Raw genomic sequence first — 17,295 nt, forward strand, 5'->3', positions numbered from 1 at the left:
GCTCATGAACGCTCTCAGATGTCAAAAAGAACTAGAGTTGCAGTCAAGATAAGTGAAAAACGACCTACATTTATATTTTTTGTCACCCAAAACTGGGGTTCAGAAAACTCGGAAAATCTCATTCTTCAAAACGCCTCCTTGTTCATACATTTTTAAAGTCACACTTAACAGAACAGATAAAATGTGAAAATAGCATTCAGTTGTGTTAAAATACCATTTATAAAACGGTCAGTTCTGGTCCTTGATGCTGATTGGCTGAACCGAGTTCTAAGCCATTATAAACACTGATTTTTGTACTTTATTTTATGAAACCTTGCAATGGATTGTGATTAACCATTTTAGAAAAGCAATAAGCCCCGCGAAGCAGTGGGTAAGAGTGCATTTAATAACAGATATTAGATATAGACAATCAAACGCAAACAAGACGTGATGACATAACAAATATGCTAATTGGTATGTGACATCATCAGCACCACAGTCTCTACTAAATTCTGTGGGAAACACTGAAAAGCTTTTAAAAAGACCTTGTACTGTTGTGTAACAGTACAGTTGTCACAATCTCACCATCCAACTCTACAATCTACAAACACTCCTTTCAATACAGCCAGGAACTTCATAGTCATATTTAAAGAACAGCTGTCCTTTAATGATCACATTGCAAAGACAACGTGATCATGCCGATATGCCTTATTCAACATTTGAAAGGTTAGACCCTATCTCACTGAGCATGCGGCACAACTCCTTGCCCAGGCCCTGGTAATCTCAAGGTTGGACTACTGCAATGCTCTCCTTGCTGGTCTTCCTGCAAAGGCTATCAAACCACTTCCGCTGGTTCAAAACGCAGCAGCACGCCTTGTCTTCCAACAGCCCAAAAGGGCTCATGTGACACCCCTTTTCATCTCTCTCCACTGGCTACTGGTTAAAGCCTGTATCAGATTCAAGTCATTGATGCTTGCCTACAGGACTATCACTGGATCTGCACAGGCATACTTTCACACCCTACCACACCCCATCAAGAACCCATGCGTTCAGCAAACGAGCGGCGGCTTGTACTTGAAAATCCCTTTCCCGCTCATTCTCCTTCACAACTCCTTCCTGGTGGAACATTCTTCCTAACGCGGTCCGGTCAACCACATCTCTCACAACCTTCAAACAACAACTTAAAACCCATCTCTTCCGGGAATACTTGAAAAAATGGAACAAAAAATTTACACTCTCTCTTTCTCTCAACAGGTAGTGGTCTAGCTTTTGTTGAAACTAGTAACTTTGTATTAGCACCTATTGTACTATTGCTCTTGTATGACATATCGCTTATTGCTCCCAGAACTCTCTCTGACTTGTAAGTCGCTTTGGATAAAAGCGTCTGCTAAATGACTTAATGTCACACCGGTGGACAATATCTGTCACACCGAAGGACGTTTCAGCCTTTTGTCTTAGCGAATGACTGTGCTGTTTGTAGCTAACCTGTCAACAGCAGTTAGCAAAAAAATTGCATGTATTTTAACATAGTAGTTTTTAATAAAGACGTAACACCGACGGTCAACATAACTTACAGATTTTTGAATATAGAACCACTATAAAAGTGTTATCTAAATTTTCGAACAATTTTGAGACAAAAAATATACCATGTACACACGCCATGTGCCTCACAGGGGATTTAGCAACATGATCTTGAATGAGGTCTTTTTAGAAAATGAATGTTGTTCGTGGATTTCCCCGATTTAAAATCAGGATCTGGTGTCACACCAGAGGACATGGTTTTCAGTGAAAAAATGTATCATGTTCCTACGCTTTTAGAAATATGGATGAAACAAATGATTGCCATTTACTAAAATAGACACTTGCAAAATTATGCCTGATGTACCAAATTTTTTATGCTTTTCTTTTTATTTTAAATTTTTTTTATATACTGAACCATGTTTGAGACAATTATATTTTTAATATACATCTAATAGAAATATTTGCATTACTTAGATTTACTCAATTTAAACAACATCATTTATTGATTTTCACAGCTTTAAAATGTACTTTTGTGTGAATTATTTCACCGAAAATTACACTAACTTTTTAGTGCATACACTACTGGAACTGGAATATTCATTTTTGAGTGAACTTTAATTCTCTCTCCCTCTCCTTCTCAGCAGCCCCTGGAGCAGCTGTTTCCTCTTTGAATTTCAGGAGCTCTTTAAATGGCTTGGAAATAAAACTCCATCAAGGAGGGCAAATTAGTCTCTTGTTTAATTTGCAGTTCTGTTTCCACAGTTCGAGGCCGTTTGATATTAACTTAATAACAATGCTTTGCATAAATAATTAAAAAGGCAGAAGGGAAGCAGCACGCATACATTTGACAAAGAGGGTACTGACGGCACACTATCTCTTGCTGAAGAGCAAAAGAAATTCATCTCAATCAGACGGACCACAAGGCCTTTCATGTGTTCATTTAACTTCAACAGATTTGTATCCCCAAAGTGGATAGATCAGTCAAATACAAATGTGCGGCTAACAAAAGGTAGTATAGTAAGAAGGCCAACCTGGCTGATGAGGTTGAGGAGAGGTTTCCCTTCCGAGCCCACCAGACATGTGAGGAGCTGAGGGATCCAGGCCAGCCACTGGATGGGCGGCACTCCTATGCAGTATTTGTCCACAGCATCTGCCAGTGTATTCTTATCGTCAAAGCTCAACAGCCACAGCACCTGATGAGGTGAAGAAGGAGACAGACTAATAAGGAAAGGAACAGAGAAATCACTTCCACTAGTAAGCAACTCTTGTTTGTTGTTTTTTTATGAATCAACGCCAACAGTTCACAACCTCCGAGTTGAGGTCTGATGGAGACCATAAGCGCAGGACAGCGGCGGGCTGCGCAGCTTGCAAATAATTACGGATAACTAGCGTACAGCTATTCTCATTAATCAAGCCTAAAATACGCCAATGTCTCTGTAGCTTTAGTGGCCAGCGGCACTCCAGACGTAATCTAATGTGCTCCTCGCATTAAACCCCAAAGTGGAAAAACCCAAATGGTGTGGAGCTGTTTGATGTGGCATACAATGCGAGCAGGCTTCCACGTGATGATATCCATACAAAAGCCATCTTCGGGCCTAATAATATAATTACATCCATCATTGGAGGTTCATCGGTCCTGCTGCGACGCATCCCCTCCGCTGCAACTGCATTAATTCAGAAAGAGAGCACAGTAATGCGTGTTTTTGGGACACGGATATGCCCTCCATTTAACAAAGCCATCAGAGAGCAGAATGGGTTTATTGGACCACAAATGAGTGCGGAGTTCGCCTCTGTGTTATGGTAAATTGGTTTGATGGTAAAACTAATTACAGGCCTGACGAAAAGATGCTGGCCCATTAATACGCAGTCTGTGCATCTGAGCTGACCACTTTACCTGAAAAGCAGAGAGAAAAACCGAGAACACGTTGTCCTCTCAGGAGACTTCAGCTCTGTGACTGTGCGTTTGGGCCACCAGGGCCCCACCGTTCACGGGTCACAACCGACGGGGAGTTCACGGTGTGTTTTAATGGTTGGCTTATGCAGGCGTCGCGAGGGGTCAAACTACAGAGAACGGTGTAGATTGGACTGACAGAGGTTGAATGAAGATTTTAACCTCTGGGTAGGTTGGTACTGCAGGTGGTTCTGGTAATTGAAGGAGTCTATCTAATGGGTACGTTTGACACACTCAAGATGGCTGTTAAAGAGACACAATTTGGTCGCGAGAAGTTACCCTAGTATAAAAAAAACCCCTCAGGGCGGAACTGGTCACAACTAGTCAGTTCTGACATCCAACAATCAATCAGTTATTAGCTTATTTTAAAATAAGTACATTTGCAAATCACTAGAATGCATGAAGAGATCTTACCTTTGCCAAGTACTTGCGGGACTTGCTCTCGTTCTGATGGCGGCAGGCGTGTAGGTAACAAGTGATGGCAGATACGCCGAGGTGGGGTTGGCGGTCTTTGACAAAGATATTCTCCAAGTAATCGCCCCACATAGCCCAGGCCTTCACCAGAACATCATGCATCTGCACCGCAGCTGAGAACGCCTTATTTGCCTCCTCTGACCTGGAAGAAGAAATATTAAATATTTAAATAAGCATGAATTTGGAGAGATGTTTTGAACGAAGTCAACACCACAACGATCTAAAGAACATAAGGGCCACTGCATCAAATTGGTGCCATTTCTGTACCTCACTACCTAGAAAAACGTATTATATGTCTCAGCACATAATACATCACATAATAATAATGAAATCTATCAGAAATCTTAGTTCTTTCATTTAGTGTGACTCCATATATCATATGCTGTAAATAATCTCTTTTTTTAAGAAGAAACACATAATATTGTAGACAAAATACACATTTTAATGTCTTTCAGTTTTAACTCCGTCCTATTGCCCCTTAGAAAACCTTGAAACATACAAGACACATTTCAGAACAGACAATTACATAATCTGGATTGTCTGAAGGCCATGGGCCTTTCTCAAGGTTATTTTTCTGTATGTAATGATTTTGAAGGTATGACTGGGGGTGTTGAACTTAAATAGTCAATTTAAAGTCCTGTAACCTCCATATCTTTAGAGTTCTATTTATATAAAAAATGAATTTTTGGTCAATAATTAGAATTTGCTTAATGTCCTGATGCTATGTAGCTCTATTTAATGTAATAAAAATTCTATGCTAAAAATTTAGTTACTTTCAATCCTGCTACAAAATGCATCCAATAACCTGAAACTGACCAATACACATTCTGAACAAATTCATGTTGTTAAGATTCCGTTTTAAAATCAAGTTTAATTTGAAAGAGAGTTACAAGCAAATGGCACTCATTAGATGGAATGTCCCAAATGCACGTCAACGTCACAACAACCAGGAAAAAATGTAACATGCTAGTCTTTCTGCCGTGTGACCTCTCAGGACCAGTTGTGGTTGTCATATGAACTATACGGGACGACACGATTGAATCTTGCGTCTCGACATCCCGTGTCGTTAATTAATTACTACGATGTCCTACGACATGCAAATTGGCCTAAAATCATTTAATCTGGAGAGGCCATATGAGAGATTTATAAAGCGTTATAACAGTGAGTCATCATCGATGCACCAATCCTCCATCCTCACCATCACATCTCCAAATGTTTCCCCAACATGACACACCTACTAAACCAATCACGTATAATGAGAACTTTCAATGAGTACGTGGCAAGCAACAGAATTACACTTGATTGCGATGGGAGTCAGGGGAGCTCCATACCACTGAAGCGTTCTGTCAGTCGTGGACATGTATAATGTGTTTCCGCTCCTTGCCTTTACTGAAAGTCGGGCCTGGAGAGCATACGAACTCTCTACACCCAGTCAAGAGTCAGACGTCTTCCTCCAACAGCTCCGCTGCTTTATCAAATCTCTATGTTAATATTCACAGAGCGAGAAAATGTAATGATTGCATTAGGGCCCTTCTGAGACCGGAGGAAAGTTCTGCTGATCGCAGAGATTTCACAAATTGCTATTCAGTTAATTATTCAGCATGTGTATTTAATAAGCTATTTCAATCCAGCGCCGGGCTCTGGGGTCGCCATCAATTCGTCCACGTTGGGGAAAAGATGAAGTGACGTGTCTGAACTGAGCTCAGGTGTTGCTAAGGGGGCCCTCATCTAAATTAGTTGATGGTTCAATAAGATGAAGCTCATTTAAGTCTTGATCTATTAAGCTCAAACAGATTCTAACACATTATGGATGTAATATTAGAAAGTTTTAAAAATATAAGGGGGGGTGATCATTGCTAAAAGAAAAGCAGTGAAGCAGTTTTGCTCTAGAATATTATTCATATTTGAAAAACTGCTTTAACCAACATAGAGGAAGACATTTATTGTCATAAAAAGACAACAGGAAATATCACACAGAGAAGAACCATCTTTACGGTGTTTAAAGGTCAGCATCCTATTTCAATTCTGAAATACTTTTACGTGGCAAAGTTAGTTCAGGATTTCAAACGTCAAATGGAATTACCACCACAAAACACAAAGATATTTATGATCCACAAATGTTTTCTCTATACTGCCATCTCTGTTTAAAATATAAAATTGCAGCTTGCTTTATCAGCAACGGTTCTTCAACTTATAAATCTGCAGCTTAAAAAGTCTTTATATTGGCTCTATTTAATGGCTACACTAGATATTTTTGATTCACTAAAACCAAATATTGACGAGAAAAACTAAATAAAGAAACAACAATAATTAATGATTTGTCCTTAGTATTATCATAAAAAAAAGATATTTTTCCATTGTAGTATAAATCTGTATTAGTCACTGATCAGAATCTGTTTGTTTAACGTCACACCCCACCTGAACACAATAAAAATAAATCTACTGTATGCTAAAAAGTGAACCCATTAAATGACGGACTGTCACCGTGATCGACTCATGAAAATGCCACTCAATAAAAGTGCTGCAAGAGATGATCACTCATCATGAGCTCAGCACCATTATCCTCTGCCGCAGACATGCTATAAAAGGTTAATTACTCATCATATTCTCATATTGACTGCTAATATCTTTTCTGACCTCATTATTGGTCTAAGGTTTAGCGGTGACGATTAGCGGCACAAACACGCTGTTTATCTACCCCGCCCATTATGACTCTTTGTTGTTGATGTTCATTTTAGGAAGTGAGCTCTTAATGATCTGTCCTCAGACTCTTTAATGTTAGGGCAAACCAGACTCGCACGTGACACGAGATAAAGTGCGCGCCGTCGATTGAGGGTGAAGAAAGCGCGCGAGAGGGAGATAAAGAGAAAGCTCGATAAAGTGACAGGCAGAAGAGGAGAGAAGATGAACAAAGCCGGGGATCAACTCTTACTTATTGATCTGGGCCAGGAACATGCCCTTGAGTGCGTAGAACTCTGCGGTCATCTCCTTGGTGAAGTACTTCAGGTTAGTGGACTCAATCACCTCCAGACCCTGACAACACAATAACAATGATTGCATTTGAAATTCCTCTTATTTTACAATTTTTCATATTCTCACCTAGAATGATTTTACATCATAAATCACATGGTATACGCCAGTTTTTGTAGAATTTTGATGATGTTCAATATTCAGAGAAGGCTTAGAAGAAAAAGTATTTTTTCTTGAAGTATTTGTCTACAAACAATGGCTTTAAATTATTTGTTCAATTAGATAGTTTAACAGTCTCCAAGTTAAGACCCACTGAATGGCCTTGAACTGCGCAGGTTCTATGCATTGACGGAATCTTTACAAAAATAGGTTTAAACTTGCTAACAGTGTTTAGTTAACCTCACAGCATGATGAGAAGCTGAAGTGCAGGATGATTGGTAATCCATTTTCGTCAGGTTTTGAATGATATGTATTCTAAATGCAAACTTTGTCAACATTTGAGTACCCTAGTATCCTTGAAGCCATCTACAAACTACTGGTATTCTAATAGTAGTACTTAAAGGAAAAAAGTAATTTCAGTGAGACTCTAAGCTGCCATAAAATGGAAACTGCATATTACTAGGCATAGATGAATGATAAGAGGTCTGTACATGGAAATGACATATCATGAGTCTCAAACACTATTGTTTCCTCCTTAAATCTTGTGCATGCAAAAGACCACTGAAAAAGGGGCCAATCCCAATATAACACAGACTGTGACGTTACAGTCCAACATTGCATATATAGCCGCCCATGTTCTAGGCCAGCCAGATATACACAGCCGAATCACCGAAAGTTCTACAAGTATTGTGAATTAGGTTGGGCGATGTCTACCAAATTGGCATTGGAAAAGTGAAACCTTGTGATGGGCGATTACATCGCAAGCTGAGCGTCGTCTTTAAACAGCACGAGCTGCACAGTTATAAAGCCAGACACTCGTCTGATCTGTATCCAGTGAGTTTATATGGCACTTTAGCCTTGTTTATATTTGTTTACAATGCAACTTGAAGCACAGAGCAGCGAGAATCACGTGACTAAAGTCAAAGGGGCAGTTTTTCGAGTCTGGGACAATATCAAGCGGGCTTCGCTGAGCGTTTTGATACTGATTTAAGGGAGCAATTACGACTATATTGCCATTAGTAATGTCATTACCCCTGCCACTAGCAGTAAGCAGCGATTTTATCCACTTCTTCCATTTCATGCCTGACAGTAGCGATCTGTTTGATGTGTGAGCTAGTGGCATGAGTCTTGCAGGGAAAAAGCCGATCAGAGCAGAGCTCAACATTCATTTTCATGACCCTTCCAAATAAGGTTCTAACAGACCTTTTCATTCTAGGGACAAATACTAGGGTTGTAAATGGACATCTTTCTGGCCCATTTTTGCACTTAATAAAGCCACATAGCTTATATGTGAATACCAGAGAAAATGTTTACATTTTGTATCAATGAATTATTAGGCACCTTTAAAATAAACTAAAAATCCTTAAATTACTTGTGTAAAGACACTGTAATACATTTCAGGGATCACTGTCAAATTTTGGACCGGGCCAGCTTGTGCTTCCTTCAACATCAAAAGTGGACATTGCTCACAACAGACTATATCATCTTTAGACATCTCTGTAGCTCAATAAAAGAGTGCCAGGTGAGAGTCAGTGGTTTAGAGTGTGCCAGAGCAATGATAAAAGAAACAGAACAGGTCCAAGTGATAGCAGAGAGAGAGAGAGAGAGAGAGAGAGAGAGAGAGAGAGAGAGAGACTTATTAAATCCAATGGTAGTTTAATGACTTGAGCCCAGCTGAGGCAGCTCCATTAATCAGGCTTAAGCGAATGCTGCAGCAGGAGCTCCATTCCTTACACTGTTTGCAGTGCATTTCTTACTCTGACAGCAATGCAGTCATTCACAGCCTAATGAGAGCTGCGTTATTTGGATTAAGAGACTTTGGCTAACAGTAAAATGAGCAGGTGGGTCTACACGGTAAACTGGATTTGGTCAAATAGATTGACAGCAGCAAAGATACAGAAAAAAAAACATTTGCATAAATAAATTGAATGCATAATCAAATATTTAAATAACATATTATAATGAAAACAAATCGCTTAAGATAATGGTTCGTCTTACAACTTTTTTTTAACCTATACTATTTATTCTTACTCATGCAAACGTACATTTTATAGTATTGCAACATTTGTCATGTGCATTACAGCTTATATTTACATTATATAGTAAAAGATTTTCATAGATGCACCGATACCAAATTTCTCCACCGTTAAAGATTATTCAGAGTGATATCTGCCGATACCAATTATGACAATTCATATTTCATAATATTCAGAACGTCATTATATGTATATATTATTAATGTTGAACATCAAACAAGTGCTGTTTCTGAACATTTCCTGTATACAGAGCACAAATTCATTTACAATTATTGATCGGTAATAGCATCATTAATCCAATGTTTCAATCCCTAATGTTTTAATATTACACCTTTTTTGATATTGAATTTAAATATTCAAGCTGATCTCAAAGGAACTCGTAACCAAGTTAAGAGTTGGATAATTCATATACATTCGTACGGCGTGAAGCCCCACCCCTAACCTGACAGGTAAACTTGTTACATCATCAATCAAAGCACAAGCTTGTTTGTTTTGAAGCCTCATTGCCTTTGTTAATATAAAGGTGGTTGAGTTAAATTTCAGAATTTTCGTTTCATCTTAACAGGTTTGTTATTTATCCCTTTTTTCTTTATAAAAGTAAGTCATTTTTTTATGAAATTCTTGTTATCTATTAATTATATTTATTTTGAAAAAAGAAATACTATGAAAGTTAGCCTGATGTTCTTCGGCTTGTGAGTTGGTCTGACGGCTGAGAGAGTCAATCTCTACCCTTTATTGCAACTTATTTTTTAATAACATTTATACGAATTAGTCACCTTGCAAAATAGTTATGTATTCCAGTGAGATTGTGTTGGAATCCTGGACAGATTGATCGTTTACTCACCTGCATGCATTCATTCTTGCCCATGACACCGGCCAACTGCAGGTAGCATTTAACCTGCTGGCGGATCTTCTGGAAGCAGTCTACAATAGGCACAGTGGGGATGGTGTGGATGCGACTCAGAATGTCCAAGGCCACATTGACCAGACCTTGTTTCCGGCCGATCTTTCCATATTGAATAATGGCGGACGCGGAGGCGTGTACGCCAAGCATGGCATTATTAGTGTTTGGGTCATGTTGCGTGTTGGTCTCGTAAGCAGTCACAATGGCTGCAAAAGAATTAATTCAGGGTCATAATTTTGCCCACTAGAGGAAGGAAAAACTGCAGACTCCGTTACATGTCAAGTGGTTAGTTTCTTATTTGTATTCTTATGCATACATAATGAATCCTCTGGAAAAAGTGAATATAGAATATGTAAACTGTGCACATGTATCAAGCATACCCTGATAATGGTGCTGCCGCCACATGAAGATGCTGCTCCAATGCGAGAGATCATCCGAGACGATCGGTAGTCTGTTTCTCCAGGTCTTCACTACTGTCTTCATGTCGTGAAGGCTTGTATTGCGGCCCAGGTTGGTGGGCTGGAGTCCTGCATTAATCTGCGCAGCTTCCTGTAGCTCAATGATCTGCTGGGCCGCCTGAAGAATAATCCCAATAATCCAGAAATAAACATGAGGATGCACTTCACGTTAAACATAGACTCACTCATGAAACCTGCAAGACCTCTCGTCGAAAGAAACCCCTAAAGATAGACAGCAGTAGAACTAAATTCTGAGAGCCGCAGTCGCCCATGGATCCAAATATCAAACACACGCAGCACTGAAATCCATTATTGTGACTGTATTACAGGTTTATGATTTCTATTGAGAAAGAAAAAGAGTAATGCAGTCTTGAGGTGGCTGGGCGAATGGATGGATCGAAGTATCTTAAAAGCCATTTTCTCAGAGAACCGGAAGAGAGAGGGAATGAGGACAGCAGCGTCTATTCCCTGCGCTTAAAAGCGCTCTCAGACTCCTCTTAGATCAGACCAATAGAGAATACGGACCATGATGACCACGAAAGTCGCTCGTCATTCTTAACAAACCCCCTTACGCATGTCCTTAACTGCAAATACACACCTCCTAGTTACCGAAAGGCTATACTCCGCAAACTGAATGAGAATCATGTGAGCTAGTTGATTTACATCATGAGTGTTTATTATGCATTCGAGAAGCCAGGATAATAAATTACAGCAGTCGCCAAACACACGCGTCAACAAACAATCCATTCAACATTAATACCTGGTTTACAAGATAAATGTCTCGAATCAGTCTATGGACTTGCCAAATCAAATCCCCCACAACAAAATAAATTAGGCAATACGATATCTTTCACAATTATCTGTTAATATCAGCTGATGGCACATTATAACCTTCATTGGAAGTGGCCATTCATCATGTAAATTTTATTTTCCTGCAGGTATTTAATCAAACACTATCTGATGGGGAAAAGTAATTACGAGCCGTTTTCACTCTCTCTGTCTTGGTGTTCTCGTCCTTTCAATCGCTCGTGTTGGACTTGGTTTTCGGCTATGGTTGCATTCAGGAGTGCAGGTGTAAACAGATTCATTCATAAGTAAATTCAGATATCAGTGATGTCAATTGCTCCGGGACAAAGAGGGTTCGACTAAAGACTGGCCATTTGTGTCTTTATTGCTGCTGTTTTAAAGTGCCTGCAATGCTTGATTGTATTTATCTTCCTTAAACAGTTTTTTCTCAACCCCAAACCTGATGTATATAACATTTCGACCAAAACTGCTTAACGTACAGAAAGTCTTCAAAATTTACTTCAGATAATTCTGCTTTTGATATGCAATCTATTTAAGTTAGAAAATATAAGAGCAAAGTCTAAAAATCCCCCATTGTCCTAGTATTCAAATTGCAAGCAACAGCGATGAATAATGAATTCTCTTTCTTCGATTAGCATACTCAAATTTGATTGGTCCTCTTTTCCTTTTAAAAGAACGGTTCACCCAAAAATGAATATTCTGTCTTCATTTACTCTCCCTCGAGTTGTTCCAAATCTGTATATATGTCGTAAAGAAAAATATTTGGGAGAATGCTTGTACCCAAACAGTTCTTGGACACTATTGACTACCTTGGTAGGAAAAAAATCACAATGGTAGTCAAAAGTGGACTGAACCGATTGCTTTCCTAAATTCTTCAAAATATCTATTGTGTTCAACAGAAATTATTTCATAAAGCAATGGTAGTCAATGGAGCAACAGAGCCATCAGACACAATCCAGAAAAGCCTGTGTGGCACAACCATCATCACCAACGCCTCATTTCCTCCATTTGGCTGTCATATTTGCCATCACATCAGAGGGGAGCTCCAAAAGAGCTGACGGTCTCTGGAGCACATGGCACGAGGCCGGCTCTTGCCCATTACCCTAATCTACAGGCGCACATCACCTCGCCTCCGTCCCATTGTGTGCCCTGCCTGATTATGCGTGTGGCAGTCAGGAGGCTCTTCTTTCTACTGAATATTAATAAAAGCTGCCTATTGAACACCACAATAGGGCAGTCAACACTATCTCAGAAGAGCCAAAGGGCCTTAAAGAGAGAGAAAGAGTCTGACAAAAGATTTAAAAAAAAGACATTCTATAGGACGGCAATTATAAGAAAAATGTCTGTTTTAAATATTCTCTATGCTGCCGGAGAACGATTGCCTGAGCGTGTGGTTGCTGGTGATGTCTGACCAGATGTTGTGCTTTTGAGATGTCATTATTTAAAACTGACAATCGATTAGGTTTAGGGTCGCTGGTGGTGCTCCGATTGAGCTACCCATCCCAAGAAAGTTGTTGAAAACACATTGAGAACATTAAACCGAAGCTGGAGGACGTCTGGTTAAAGGGTGTTTTCAGCTCCAGCGTGTGATGTCACTCACCTGGAGCAGCGGCGTGTGCACATGAGAAACGATGTGTGGCAGTCTTCTCCACTCTCTGATGGCCAGACTGCTGGCCATCTCCACTAGTCGCTCGATGAAGTTGAGTTGCTGTTCCTCGGGGTGACAGATAGCTAGATAGCCACGATGCATGTTTACCTTCCAGGCCATCTCCTTGGGACAGCTCAGCTCCACCTGATACACACAAAACCACAGGATGAACCAAACAGCTTTCAAAGTAGTGCTGGACAATATGAATTTACACTCTGTGGTCAATGTGTTCTTAACCAAATATTTAAAGGCTAACACCGTGCCGTGGCAGGTCTGAAACAGGGGACATTTAAACTTCCTGAGAGCAAGCTCCGCTGCCAAGCAGCCTGCCCTGGAACGGAAAACAAATCACTTCCCAGCAGATGTTTGAGCAATTATTCAAGCACGTATCCGTAAATATTAGATGCAAAGCGAAAGGAGGGGGAAGGCGGGACGGGGAGGCGCAGGTCTGCGGGGCTGGACAATTTAATTAGGTGTCACCTCAGGACAGAAACCTGAATGAATTCGTTCCAAGTCTCCTTGAAAAAGAGCCAAGAGTATTTATAATGTGTCCAGGCCCGTCGCGCACTTTTTCTACTTTGTTTTAGAAGTGAAGCCCATAAATTATCCACCGAAGGCAAGGCTACAATTCTGAAGAGTCATAAAGAATTCTGCGAGCACAAGTCTCTTTCTGCATAATAAGAGTCACGTGCTTTCACATTTAGCACTGAACGGGGAACTTCCGCTACTGGGTTATTTGACAGTCTGTGAAGTTTAAATCATGAACTGCGTGTAGAGTTGTATGATGTATAGAGAACTTCTATTAATGTAAAAGTATGATGACATACTGTCAAAAATGTTTCTAGCCAAAAGCATCCTTGAAGGAAAATAATCAAGATTTCATATTTAGGAGTTTGTATTAAAAATCTTTTTAAGGTTCAATTGTTTTTTGTTGAGATACCTCTCATTGAGGTAAATAAGTTTCATTGCTTGCTTAATTTGTATAGAAGACAAAAAAACTATTATACTGAAGCCTGTTTTCTTAACTGGTTTAAGGCATAATTCACCCAAAAATTTAAATGCTCTCAATATTTACTCACCCTCTTGTCATTTCAAACATGTATGTTTGTGTGTTGTATGTATGTTCTTTCCTCTACACAACACAAAAGAAGATATTTTGAAGAATGTTAGTAACCTAAAAATGCTGGTACCCATTCACTTCTATTGTACGAACTCAAAACCAATGCATATCAATGGGTACCGCCATTCTTCGGTTACCAACATTCTTCAAAATATCTTCTTTTGTGTTCTGTATAAGAAAGAAAGTCATACAGGTTTGAAATGACAAGAGGGTGAGTGAATGAAGACAACAATTTTTCATTTAAGCTACACTTTAAGCTGTAGACATGTGACCTGTTTTAATTGTATTACGTTTCATTTTGTATTCAAATAACAAATGTACTTAAAACCATTAACCGGTCACACTTCAGTCTGCTATGTTTAAACACATGCTTTAGATTTCACTTTTATTTACAATATTCACTTTTGTGTGTGCTAACTGGGTTTACCTGCACCAGAGCCTCTTTCATTGCCGCCCAGTTTGACACTCTCCAAGCACACTCTAGCACCAGATATGGGTTATTATGTCCTTTAGATTGTCCGTACTCAGTCAGAGGTTCCCACTGGTTCAGCTCTTTAGAGCAACTACAAAATAACAAAACATTTAAGTTATAACATTTAAATATTTTTCTATTATGTTGCATTACGCAAAGTGAATGTTGTAGATTGGGCATGTTGAGTTGTTTTATTTTGCATAAGGTGAGGACAGAAAAACAACGTCCAGTGAAAACCTGCGGTATCACACCTCTTAACAACTAAGCACAAAACCACAGTATGTCAAATTTAGACCTGGAGATTGATGAGTCAGACAGGCTTAATGAGAGGTGGCCTCTTGTGTTGAATCAGAGGTTTTACAGGAACTTCCCATAAAAAAAACTTACCGGATCCAGTGATCTTCCCACAGCTGGTACTCTGGGAAGATGGCGGGCGAGGCGTTGTGCTCCTTGCGAGCTTTCTCCATTGCCTTCTCGTAGGTTTCTTGAGCCTGGTGATCAACCACCATACTGTCAGTGCCTTTATATATGAAGATACAAAAGGGAGTATACACTCATACTGCGACTCACCTGTTCAAAGAAGCCGTGCTGTTCGTACGCGATAGCGGTGCTCGTCTCGGGAAACTTGCATCTCTTTTGCCACAGCCCTGCCCACATGTCCTCCTCCTGCAGCAGGGAGTAGAGCTCGGCCAGGGAGTCGAGGATCTCCTGGGGGAATATGAAAAACGCATCCTCAAAGAATATAGGGGACAAACACATCCATATTCAGAAGCGGCCCAATAAGACTACTTAGCATAAGCAGCATGAATGCTAGAAAACATCAAACTGCACTTGCTGACAGGTCAAAAATAAACCGATTGAAAATTCAGTGGACAATTAATTCCAGGTGACACGGAGGAACCTTCAGATGCTGTGCCCGGAATACCAATGATGGCAGAGAATGGAGAGCTTACGCATCACTGTACCTGCTGTGGAGGTGTGATGCTCTCCTGCTCGTAGAACTCTGTGCTCTGTTTGGGTTTGATGTGCAGGCTGAGGCCCTTCTCGAAGGCTTGCTGCTCCAGCATCAGGGTGGAGCGCAGCCATAGATTATGAGTCTTGCCAAGGTACTTCAGCACGCAGGGCCGGATGGGAATGGGCGACACGCACTGAGACATTGCCTCCACGAAGCAGTTCAGGGCGCTTGGCTGACAGTCCCTTTGAGCTTGATGGCTACCGCTACACAGGAACGGGCCCATCTCGCCTGACAGCGCCTGGAGTGGTTATATAATATTATAAATAAATATCAAATATATTACAGAGTTTGATCAGAAAATAAAAACAAAGACCGTCACGAATAGAAGTATAAATAACCCAAGTATCCTTTGATGCTAAAAACGTCAGTTCTTCCTCATACACCAAACATCAATGAAAATTCATTATTCATATTTCATAGGTATGCCAACTCTAAAGCAAGCGAGTTGGGTTGGGCGGGCGCAATAAATACGTCATAGTTTTCTGCAAAAGCAAAGTCGTAAAAAGTAGAAGAATTCGATTTGGAATGTTTGCGTGTTGTAGTTTACAGCCCCAGTCATAGCAAATTAAAGTCCTTTAATGAGATTTCTAATACGCAAGACATCTGGTCCATTACACTCTTATATTTGCATAAAAGGTTTAATTTCTGCTCATTAGCCAAATGCTGCTTGCTTAAGTTCAGTGATGGGGCATAAAGACAGCCCGTGTGCCCCCAATCACACAAAGGGCTACAACATAAGCATAGAGTCATAACCTCTAACACCATGAACGACACGACGCACGCTGATTCTGCAGTGATATGCACCATTATTAGGGAAACTGACAGTTTTAAACAGCCTGTAGCCATCGCTGTCTCGCGTTTAGATGAAAAAAAAGAGTTCCGTCGAAAAAGGCCACATCTGTTAAAAACTGGGACAAAGAGGTACTCACGTGTTGCTGGCGGTCTGACAGAATCTTCCAGAGTCGGGGGAAGAGCTGAACCCAGGTCTTCTCAGCCAGAGGGGTGGAGATGTGACACAGCTGAACTAGAGCGTTCAGCAGCGCTCCCGTCTAAACACACACATATAGTTTATTTAGTAATAGACCGTACATCAGCAGGCATTGAGCCAATCAGAGAACAGCACATCGGCGATAACTGTGCTTACTTGATTTACAGGCCTGCTACAACTATTTGTGTTGGTTGTAAAATACAGTTTAGCATTTTCAAATGTCGTAAAATGAATCCTGTGAAGATTTCACAAAAAATGCTACCAATGTACTTTTAGGATATCGAATCTCAGTATTATATAGGGAATCAAAAATACAACCACAAAAACAACCCACATATTCTTTCCGCTGTCAAGCAGATATTCAATTTTATTTTATGTAAATATTTTGAATAGGCTTTTTTTATTATATTGTATATATTTTTATATTGTTAATTTTAGATATGGGGTTAGGGTTATTTGATTTGTGATTTTGTTTTATATGTCTATTTAATTTTATTTGTTCAGTTTTAGGTTAGTTTTTATTTATTTTTAATTCATAATTTTAATGCCTCAACTTCAATGCATTAAATTTGATTGCTAAGGCAGTAATTGTTATTTTCATTGAAGTTTTCAAATAATATAAAGCCCTTTATTTTATTACATTTTAATTAACAGAAATTAATACCGTTTTAATAATTTTAGACCCAGTTTCACAGACAAGGCTTAACCTAAATCAGGACTATGCCTTAGTTAAATTAGGATATCTGAGTTGCTTTTATAAAACTCTTTAGAAAAACATTACTTCTGTGTATCT

General features: G+C 39.7%; 1 protein-coding gene across 2 annotated transcripts in view; it reads right to left on the minus strand.

The window, feature by feature from the left end:
- The window catches only part of trrap (transformation/transcription domain-associated protein), a 69,896-nt gene that overhangs the window by 16,696 nt on the left and 35,905 nt on the right, over positions 1 to 17,295 (minus strand). For both annotated transcript variants that reach the window (XM_079476754.1, XM_079476753.1), the window contains exons 51-61: positions 16,444 to 16,563; positions 15,465 to 15,752; positions 15,070 to 15,207; positions 14,887 to 14,990; positions 14,455 to 14,590; positions 12,860 to 13,051; positions 10,375 to 10,570; positions 9,935 to 10,200; positions 6,858 to 6,958; positions 3,866 to 4,067; positions 2,532 to 2,693 (exon numbers count right to left, since the gene is read on the minus strand). In XM_079476754.1, the coding sequence (XP_079332880.1) occupies positions 2,532 to 2,693; positions 3,866 to 4,067; positions 6,858 to 6,958; positions 9,935 to 10,200; positions 10,375 to 10,570; positions 12,860 to 13,051; positions 14,455 to 14,590; positions 14,887 to 14,990; positions 15,070 to 15,207; positions 15,465 to 15,752; positions 16,444 to 16,563 (1,905 nt within the window). The remainder of the gene's footprint in view (positions 1 to 2,531; positions 2,694 to 3,865; positions 4,068 to 6,857; positions 6,959 to 9,934; positions 10,201 to 10,374; positions 10,571 to 12,859; positions 13,052 to 14,454; positions 14,591 to 14,886; positions 14,991 to 15,069; positions 15,208 to 15,464; positions 15,753 to 16,443; positions 16,564 to 17,295) is intronic.

Source organism: Barbatula barbatula (assembly GCF_947034865.1).
Source record: "Barbatula barbatula genome assembly, chromosome: 16".
NCBI classification, from domain to species: Eukaryota; Metazoa; Chordata; class Actinopteri; order Cypriniformes; family Nemacheilidae; genus Barbatula; species Barbatula barbatula.